Here is a 10,814-nt window from a genome sequence, read left to right on the forward strand (position 1 = left end):
AACTGTCATGTCAACTGTTTAAACTCGCCCGTTTAAAAGTAATTTAATCTTGAAGTTCGGCATATTTAGGGGCGTGTCCTTTTGATTGACAGGTGCCCGATCTCCCGCTTCAAGTCAGAAGAACGTAGAACAACCGCGGATTTTAGCCGGTTAACAATGTGACTTAGCTTTAGCCCGCTTACCTCTGTTAGCTGGTTAGCTCCTGTTATCTCTGGGTTAGCTCGGTTAGCTCTTAGCTACAGAAAGCTCGGAGTTCGCTGGATGTCAATCATCCACCATGACGCTCACAGCCCCCCTCTCAGCTCCACCTCTTTGCCCATATTTGTATTTTCCGGGCGAGACGACGCGCATGACGCTGACAAGATGGTGATGGTAGGAACCGCCCACCGAGCTTCAATTCAGCTCTTCAGAAACCTACGGGTGACGTCACGGAGGCTCCGCCCATCTTTTTATATACAGTCTATGTATAGAACTATACATATATATATTTATATATATATGTATATTTATATATATATATATATATATATATATATATATATTCAATTCAATTCAACTTTATTTATATAGCGTCAAATCACGGCAATGCCATCTCAAGACGCTTTACAGACAGAGGGGAAAACATAATGAAGGCCAATTCATAACAGCCTATATAAGGAAACCAACAGATTGAGTTGAGTCCAACTCAATCTCCCATCCTGAGCAAGCACACTGGCAACAGTGGGAAGGAAAAAACTCCCTTTTAACAGGAAGGAAACCTCCGGCAGAACCCGGCTCAGGACAGGCAGCCATCTGCCTCTGCTGTGTGGGAGGAAGAGGACAGAAAGACAACAGACAACAGGAACTGCTACTCCCGGCCAGGGAGACCTGCTGAGACAGGAGACATACATGTTAATGATGCAACACTGTTATGGGGGGGGGGGGTAAAAGAAAGAGATAAAGAGAAAAAGAAAGAAGCTCAGTGTATCAGGAAATGTCCCTCAGCAGTCTAAACCTATAGCAGCATAACTAAGGGATGCTAACCATCCCTAGCTATAGGACTTATCAAAAAGATAAGTCTTCAGCCTAGTCTTAAAGGTGGGGAGGGTGTCTGCTTCCCTAACACTAACTGGGAGCTTATTCCATAAGAGAGGGACCTGATAACCAAAGGCTCTGCCTCCTGCTCGGCTCTTTGAGACTCTAGGAACCACAAGTAAGCCTGCAGTCTGGGAACGAAGTACTCTGCTTGGTATATAAGGAACAATGAGGTCTTTGATATATAGTGGTGCCTGGTTGTGGAGGGCTTTATATGTAAGGAGAAGGATTTTAAATTCTATTCTAGATTCAACAGGCAGCCAATGAAGAGAGGCTAAAACTGGAGAAATATGATCTCTCATGCTGGTTCTGGTCAGGATTCTGCAGAATTCTGGCTGCAGAATTGTGTTGTGTTGAGGAATAGTTCTCCAGATTTCTTGTAAGACTTTCCAGAGTTCTTCTTTGGATGTTTCAGCGTTTTGTTCTGCTTCTCTGTTCGGATGATCCCAGACGGCTTCAGCACCGTGGGGTTCTGGGGAGGATCCGTTGCCGTGTGGCATACATCAGCCTTTTCCTCCCGTTTCCCTACCTTATTTAGCTACGTTTCCATGGAGACCATATCTGATAAGACTTTGGCCGACAGTGAAAGAATCAACAGGAGGTCCAGATGCATGGTTCAGGTCTGTGCTGCTCCTTCTGGACGTCGCTTCCAGGTCCTGTTCATCTGCTGCAGATAGCTTTTAGTGCTAACGCTTCTTCTTTCCTTGTCCGGTTTCCTCTTGTTATTTTAGTTTAGTGACCTGATGAAATTTACAGAAACGTTTTCTTTTCTGTGTAAATCTATGGAACTTGACGTTTTACTCACAGCAAAAGGAGAAACAGGTGTATAACTCAACCTGAAGGATTCTGCCTGCTTCACAAGCTGGTCCTGGAGGCTGAGAGGTTAAAACAGATGTCAGAGACGTCTCTGCACAGCAGAGAGGCAGAACTGCCGGATTTTAGTGACATCAGTTTACTTAAAATAAAATTAAGCCCCGCCTCCCGCCACTGCACTACATCGGGAGCGCGCACCGCACCTGCTTTCACCGTCATTGTAACATCTCATAAACAGAAGCATTAGGCTAATATGAACTCAATAAAAAAACAAAATACAATGTCAACACATAGCATCCAGCCCTACATGTTGGAACCTGAATCAGACCCTGAAAACGAAGTGGAAAACAGCAACCCACAGCAACGAATGCAGCAGGATGTCTCTCTTTGGTAAACTCACCAGCCATCGTTGGAAATAACTTTATCCCACGTTTTCCACCCGCCTGATGTATTTGTACATGCCCTTGTTAACCAGTAGAAGGTAACCAATCACCCAACCTTATCCCCCGGGACGTCACAAGGATTTCCAAGTAGAAAAAACTCTCCAAAACGACGCGTTTTTCGTCACCATGGAAACCAAACGGAGAGCGTGCTGGAACTCAAACTCAAACTCAAACATGCGTTTAGGTGATAAAAAACAGTGCCGTTCACATGTCTGATGAGGATTCAACACTGTAACACTGTAGAAAGCTCAGAAAACTCCAAATACCAGAATAGCACCCCTTTAACTTCTTAAGTTAAAAGGGGTCCTGTTCTGGTATTCTTAACGGCAAAAGCTCATTCTGTGTGATGAAATGTGAGTCCACAGACAGGTGGACGCATTAACACAGCTTGTGTTTCCGGCTGCTGACTTGTGGTTTATGATGTCTCAGCTCTATGTTGATTGTCTAATCCCTGGATTCTCCACAGGGCGTGGGTAAAAATAAAATAGTGGACAGGTTCCTGCACCTTCTCAACAGGCCCAGAGAATACCTGCAGCTCCACAGGTAAGACCTTCCCACAAAGCATTTGCATGCTACATGTAGATGCATACAGTCAGGTGTTTTCTGTTCCTCTCAGTCAGACTTCTGCACCTGTTGACAGGTATTTTGTCCCACTGTTCAACAGAAAAGTCTCTCATTTGTCCAGGACCGACTTCTTTGTTGGTTTTGTTTTTATCTTCAACTCAATGAAAAAAACATTAAGTCTTCTAATCAGTAAATTATAATTTAGCACATTATCCTTCCTTTCTTTAGAGGTTGCAGGTCATTTAGTGAAATAAAGAGACCTGTTAATGTCACTTTAAGCAGACACACGACCCGAGTAGAACTACTTAGTGAAGAGGAACTACCACCATTTACTGTCCGCAGTAATTCTTGATATGTCTGCATTTAATCAATCATCAGTCGTTGTGGAACCCTCTCAGCTGTGATCACATGAGAATGCAGCTGCATTGCAGTGTGAGTGAATAAAAGCCTCCCATCACAGATAAAGATGAAGGAAACATGTACTTGTGAAAATCTGTGGTATGAGGACATAACCAGGTATTAAAACAGGGTAAATGCAACCTCAGATGAGCAGCAACAACTGATTAAATGTGTCCTTATTTACTCGGTAGAACTAAATCTATCCTGGCTGCTTCTACTGGAATTAAGAGGGCAGTAGAAGCCAGGCGCTGTTGATCAACCGATTAACTGGTCATCATCATCGTCTGCGTGAGCTCCTCTATAAAAGCAGAAGTATTAACACACAATGCCAGATACACACCTCATTGTTGATCTTGGAGAAAAGTGTTGTTGCTACCCATCAATCGGGAGAGCGATCACAGGCCATTCACACTAAAGAGGGTTCAAGTGGCAAACGTTTAAGACATCTGCTAATCTTCCCAGGAAGGACTTCTCAGCAAGATCAGACTTTGTTTTCAGGCAAAAATGCATTTAAATAAACATCAAGAGTACTTGAACAATCTTCTTGTGACAGATGAGACTAAAATGGAAATGTCTGGTCACGAACGCAGAATATCAGCTGTCAAGCATGGTGGTGGAGGGATGATGATGTGGGCTTGTTGTTGAGTGGACCCTGAACTCATCTGGATACCAAAGTATTTAGGAGTGAATTACCGTACAGCTTTGCTGCAGTTGGATCACACAACAGGACAACAGTCCTAAACACAACAGTAAATATACAAGAGGTGTCGACATGATCCAGTCAGGGTTCACACCCCAGCCTGACTGAAACGCTGTGGCAGGACCTGCAGAGAGCCGCACAAACCACTGCTGCAAACCTGAATGAACGTAAACAACATACAGAAACCAGTCAGCACAAGTTATTCCTGCTAATGATGGAGTTTGTTTTGAACAAGATGTCCATTTTGTTGCATAAACACGGACTTAGCATCATAGTGTTTCATAGTCCTGCTTCTGAGGTACAGTTGTGCTCATATTTATTCATACCCTTTTATTAAAGGAGGAAAAAAACAAGTAATAATAAATAAACATTTGATGAAAATCATGACATTATTTTCTAATTCTGGTTCAATAGAAATATTTTTAAAAGCAAACAAATAAGATAATTAATTATATATTCCATCAGTCATAAAGTAATATTTAGTTGAAGAATCCTTTAATGTTTCCGCTCCAGTCAGGTGTTTTCTGTTCCTCTCAGTCAGACTTCTGCACCTGTTGACAGGTATTTTGTCCCACTGTTCAACAGAAAAGTCTCTCATTTGTCCAGGACACATTTGTTTGGTTGTTTTTTTTTTCTTTCTTCAACTCAATTAAATGAAAAAACAGTGTCTTATATTACTAAATTATATTTTTTCAAATTTTTAGTTATTGTTCCTTTTTAAGTCTCCAGTTATTTGAGTGACTGTTGTAAATTCAACCTTTTCTTTAATGAAAGGGGATGGATACATATGAGCACAACTGTACGTGTGCCCTGCATGTCTTAGATGTGTTCCTACTTCAACATACCTGATTCACCTGAATGAGTTTCCTCGTCGACTTCTTTGCATTTGTTAACAACCTTTTCAGTTAATTCATGTGTGTAAAATTAGGGTTACCTCTAAATTACACTGGTCAGTGGTACTTCCAGACCAGGATTAGGAACTGTTGTAGTACGTTGTATATATATCCTGTATTGTTCTTAATCTGAGGTGGTATTTATCTAAATGTTTATATTGGTTAGAGCAGATCATATCTCATCATGTCCTGATACACAGTAGAGCACGGTGTCCAAAGTCGCTCCTCAAGGGCCGCTGTCCTCACTGCAAAAACTCCGCCTTAAAAAACAAGAAAAAAATATACAAAAATTAGGTAAATGTTGCTTCAAATAAGATAAATTATCTGCCAACAGAACAAGAAAATTTGGCTCGTCAAGACTTCCCAAAACAGGTAAAAAATACTCCTAAAACGAGGAATTCTCTGGCATAAAAACTAAGAATTATCTTACCTTTAATAAGCATATTTGTACTCAGTTAAAGATTTTTAGTCTAACTTAGATGTCAGTTTTTGCAGCGCAGTCGGTTTTCCACGTATCCCTGCTCCAACACACTTTGATTCCACTAAATGGATCCAATACAATGAAGTTCTGCATAATGACTGATTAGTTTGAGTCAGGTGTGTTGGAGCAGGGATACACAGAAAACCAGCAGGACACCCCTGCTCTGGAGGGTGGACTTTAGTTTTCACATCACCGTATTTTGCTTTCAGCTTTCAGCATCTTTGATTTGTTCAGAAAACGAAGAGAGTAATCCTGTTCATGAGGAGCTGAGAGCTGTCAGGATGTCGTCTGGGTGCTCTGCCAGCCATGCCGTTCCCATCGAAGGGTGTCAAAGCTATTTTGGCAGTCGGTAAAGTAGGCCGCTCTTCACCAGAACAAGGACTTCACATGTTCATATTAAAGAGAAACCATTTCAAGGAGTCCTTTTTCCCCCCCTTTTTTCTGCTTCTATAAATACTCAAACAATCACACCTCGGGAAAATGAGGTCAGACTTGCTCATCCACAGATCAGTGGGTTGTGTGTTGAGCTGTTGAATGTAGGTTAGATCAATCAGAGGCACTTTGCACCAAGAAGAAAACGTTTAGCATGTCACAGAGAAATAAATAGGAACCTGTAAATAACCTGATGAACATGAAGGAGAGATATAACACAGTAAAAGGTATTAATTCCGTTGTGTTCATCATTCGGAGTATGTGGAACAGCATCGGCGTGTACAAACAGCCGCTTTGTCCTCTCGGCCGGCGCGTGTGTTCTTGGTCAAAGTCTTGTGAAAGTCGAAGTGGAGCTGAGCGTGGATGTGGCCTGGTTAGCTACTGTGGCTGCTGCTAATATTAGAGCAGGGCAGAGGCAGGAGGATCTGTGCATGTGGCTTTTGGGAGCCTGTGACTGAAATCCTACAGAGATGTGGCTCAGAAAAGCAAAAGAGATGCAGCCAGCCAGGAAGGAAACTGGGACAGGTCCTGGGTCACGCTGCAAGGTATGGAGGGGAGCTGGAGGAATTCTTGGGTAGAAGAGGGAGGAAAGAAGGAAGGATCATTATAGATGGCACTGGAGAATCAGAGCTAACAAGCCTGTTTTTAATAACTGTTCTTTTTGCTGTTAGGATGCAGATAAACTATAAACATCTGGCCACAGAATCTGCTTCTGTCCAGCAGGGGTTGTGGTCGGTGTAGGTGTCAGCTGGTTGGAAGAAGCATGAGGCCCTTTTTCCTAAATCAATATGTCGTCCAAACATTCTTCCAGTCAAGTGGAGTCACGGGGTTCTTTACTGTTCCCAATAAGATGGCGCAGTCGTGACTTTGTTTGAGGTGTTTTTATTTGTTCCCAGAAAATCAGTAATTTATCCAGTGACCAATATGTACAACTATTTACACCGATTCCACTAGTAAACCTCTCCAGCTCCAAAAACACACTGACTCGCTACACTCCAATCTCGACTCCTCACTCTCCACGACGACAACTCCAAAATACACTTCTTATGAATCCCAAGCCCCGCCCACCAGGAACTTCCTAAATACCACAAAGAACAGGTTTCTCCTAACTCCCCACATTAATACATCCAGAACACACCAAAATGTAGACACATTGGTAAACCCCGTACATTCCCCACTTCTGATACCATCAGAATATCCTGGCCCCTTGCTACGTTCCGTGGGGCACCGGATGGTGACGTCACTGCCGCATTGCGCATTTCGTGGCTATTTAGACATCGCACACCCATTGATCCCGTTTATCCCCCTCCTCAACCATTTCACAAACAGTTTATGCTTCTGAACTCGGGGACACAATATTAGCAAAACATTCAAAACACAGCATGAACAACAGCCAAACTTCCTCTAACTGGAACGCAGCTCTCGTTATGATATGTTAGCAAGATTTCTTTAGGATGTTGATGTACATGTTGGTAGACAGATAAACCTTCATTCTATAGACCAGGGGTGTTAAACTCCAGTATCCTGCAGGTACTGGAGTTTAACACCCCTGATTTAAATCAAATGGATCCAGCAGCTTCTTGTCAACCTATTCATGAGTTTCAGTCAGGTGTGTTGGAGCAGGGAGACAACAAAAACCTGCAGGATAGCGGCCGTCCAGGACTGGAGTTTGACACCTGAGCAACAGAGCTGAGAAGCAAGCATCCCCTTACCAACGGGCTTTAGCATGCTTTTTACATATTGTTGAATGAAAATGAGGATGTTCCCCCTCTTGGCGCAAGATGAACTGTTTTATTTTTTTTGTTTTTATTTTGGCCGATTGTGTACAGCACTTTGTTTCGACTCTGGTTGTTTTAAAGGGCTTTATAAATAAAGTTGAGTTGAGTTGAACCAGCGATATTTCTGATCATTTTCAGGAAAAATGGAAAAACTCTTAACGAGTCCTTTTGGAATGGATTCTAAACATTGTTGAGGTATAACACATGCTAAAGTTTAGAAAACACCTCTTAATGGTTCTAATTTAAGAACCTGAAAAGATCAGGTTTGCTCGTGGTTTGTTTGTGATTATTATAAGTAGAAAGTTTAACTTTCAAACTGAATTCAGAGGTTTATCCCCGTTGTTTTGCTTGAAAGAGTTAATGTGATTTTATTTCCTCTTCAGGGACACGACGGTCCAGACGCTGACCTTGCAGCCATCAGTCCGAGACGGGATCATCACATACGAGGACTCACCTCTGGTCAGTTTGTAACACACCCACCCTTTATTATCTTTACACATTTATTTTCCTTGCACATTCCATTAATATGATAAATGCATGATAATAGGATGATACTGTAGTTTAAATCTTGAATTTGTACCTTTATAAATGTGTATTGTACTCATGTAGCTCAAGTTCTTGTGTGCTCAAACGTTCAGTTACACTGACTTCATTTAGCAAGGAGAACAGCAGCATGTTTAGGCTACAACAGGAACATGTGTCAAGGGGGGAGAGGGGTTTATGTCCACAGGCGTCCCTGTGCAGCCCCCTTCTCGCTGGCTCTGGTTTGTCAGTGGGTGAAGCCTCTCAGACATCATGTGAGAAACCAGAACTTTCTTCTTGTTCTCAACGCTAAAAGAACAAAACATCATTTTTTTCTCCCAGGCGTGTATTGATGCGGCTCTTTCAGTCAACATGAACCGTCTTCTCATGAGAAGTATCGTTTGATTGGTCGGACTTTGAGGTGGGCGTGGTTAAAGTGGTCACTTCTGCATCTGTTGCAGAAGTTTAAACGGAGAGTGAAAATGTATTTACGGCGTTTACGACGTCAGACTCTGTCCTGCTACGGGCGAAGTTTCTCATTGAATATAAAAATACCTGGTCGGTTGTTCATGCACATAAACACACACACACCGGTGCAGTTATCCCCACCTTACTGCAAACAAAGCTTCTCGGCGAGGATGAATTGACTGGAACAAAACAAACTTTTTCTTCTCGCGGCCTTGAGAACAAAAACAAAAAGCTTCTGGTGGAGTGTGTAAAACGCTTTAGTCTGATTTAGAAAAACTGGTTCATTTCGGCATCTTCCTCAGCAGACTGCTTTACTTAACGCAGACATCTGCTACAGCTCGAGTCTTCACTAAGACTAAGTAAACTGATCACATCACCTTACATGTGAGATCTCCACACTGCCACGCTCTCAGATGTCCGATGACCAGCTCTAACTTCTGTCACACCAACGATTTGCTTGCATGTGTTCAGGTGAAAGCGGTGAAAATGGGTCACATCCTTGTGATCGATGAGGCAGACAAAGCTCCCACTAATGTCACCTGCATCCTCAAAACCCTGGTGGAGAGCGGAGAGATGATCCTGGCCGACGGGCGCAGAATCATTGCTGGTACGGTCACGCTAAGACTTAAACGCCTGGACAGACGACCATTGAATTGGCGAGCTCATGCTTGGATGTTTGGAAGCATCAGGATAAAAGTCTTAATGGCTAAAAACTAGGAGTAAACATGTAGCGTTTCCATGCAGCCTCAGACATCTTCTCATGCTGCCAGTGGAATGTAAGCAGAGCTAGAGCTGTCCTAACTCTGGGTTTTATAAAGTAATAAAGTCGGCATGATAAATGTGTGTTTGTAAAAAATGTGAGATGTACAAAGAAGATGTGTAAAAACTGTTTTCCTTTAAAGATGTGCGTGAAGCTGAAGGGAGGCCCAACACCATCATGATGCACCCAGACTTCAGGATGATCGTCCTGGCTAACAGACCTGGTTTTCCCTTCCTGGGCAACGACTTCTTTGGAGCGTTAGGTAAACAAACATGTACACAACCCACCACCATTAGACATTTCCTCTTGTGTGTCTACGGTGGTCATTCTTGAGGCGGGTCCTGATGTCGACTGATCCACCAGATAATCGTTTCCTCGCAGACGTGTCAAGCCACATGCTGAGACGGAAAGCTGAATGCAAAGTTTTATTATTGTGGAACGAGAGGTTGTGTGTTTGGGCTGTGTGTGGGTGCATACGTGCAACATTAGGTGCATTTCCGTTGTACCTAGAATTGTGAAAAAACTAAATATTGCAATAAAAAAACCACTAATGGAAACACCTACATTCCCAAAAAAGTCTCAAATATCGCTAAAAAGTTTCTACGCTCTCATGAGTTGGTTTTTCCAACGTTTTGATAAAGAAACATTCTGCAAAAGTGAAATGGAAACATTTTTTTTTGCATGTACGTGTCCCCAGACATGACGTAGGAGGTGTGACCAGTTCATTTCCGGTAAAGATGGCGCGTTGTGAAGCAAAAAACTGCAAATTTTAGAGTTTTAGAAAAGACAATGGGGAACAAAAGCTTAAAAAAGCTGTAAAAATTCTCTTATCACCCCAACGAGACCATTTTTCATGCACATTTTTATGTTTAACCATTTTTGGTGTAACCCTCATAAGCCTTTATGAGGGTTACAACAGGAAAGCAATCAGAAACAGTGTTAAAATATAAACTATTAACCTGCTCTAAAGAAAAGTTATTAATCTCAGAGCCAAACTGCGGCCAATGCGCTCGATGCAGTTCAATAGAAACACCCGCAAATCTCAGTTGTTTGTCAAAACTGACAAATGTCGCTTTTATTTAGCAAAATAATGTCATAGAAAAGCAGCTTCTGTAAAAGCAGCTTCTGTAAAAGCAGCTTCTGTAAAAAAAGCACTTTGCAAAGCAACTGTATGAAAACTTATAATTTAAATGAAGCTTGATTTATGGAAGTGGGTCTGTTCTTGGTGGAGCAAACTGTCTGGACAACGTCACACAGCTACAACAACTCCTCAGCAGGAGGCTAAATTCCAAAAACAAGCACTCACTGAAAACTACGGCAAGAAGGAAAGCCACCGGGTCGACTGGCCAGGACTGAAATGGCTCCTTCACTGCCAGTAAACAACGGAGTAACACACAGTTCATCCCATCTGGTTTTAACTCAATAAGAACCCAGCATGACATTTGTGATACATACAGTTCCTTTATGGTTCAAACTTTACTCACAAT

At 42.3% G+C, this 10,814-nt stretch overlaps 1 protein-coding gene across 6 annotated transcripts in view; it reads left to right on the plus strand.

The window, feature by feature from the left end:
- vwa8 (von Willebrand factor A domain containing 8) overlaps window positions 1-10,814 on the plus strand; it is a 116,755-nt gene that overhangs the window by 42,309 nt on the left and 63,632 nt on the right. For all 6 annotated transcript variants that reach the window (XM_079254073.1, XM_079254070.1, XM_079254072.1 and 3 more), the window contains 4 exons: window positions 2,797-2,873; window positions 7,961-8,036; window positions 9,039-9,174; window positions 9,470-9,589. In XM_079254073.1, the coding sequence (XP_079110199.1) occupies window positions 2,797-2,873; window positions 7,961-8,036; window positions 9,039-9,174; window positions 9,470-9,589 (409 nt within the window). The remainder of the gene's footprint in view (window positions 1-2,796; window positions 2,874-7,960; window positions 8,037-9,038; window positions 9,175-9,469; window positions 9,590-10,814) is intronic.

This window comes from Telmatherina bonti (genome assembly GCF_933228915.1).
Source record: "Telmatherina bonti genome assembly, chromosome: 15".
Taxonomy (NCBI): Eukaryota; Metazoa; Chordata; class Actinopteri; order Atheriniformes; family Telmatherinidae; genus Telmatherina; species Telmatherina bonti.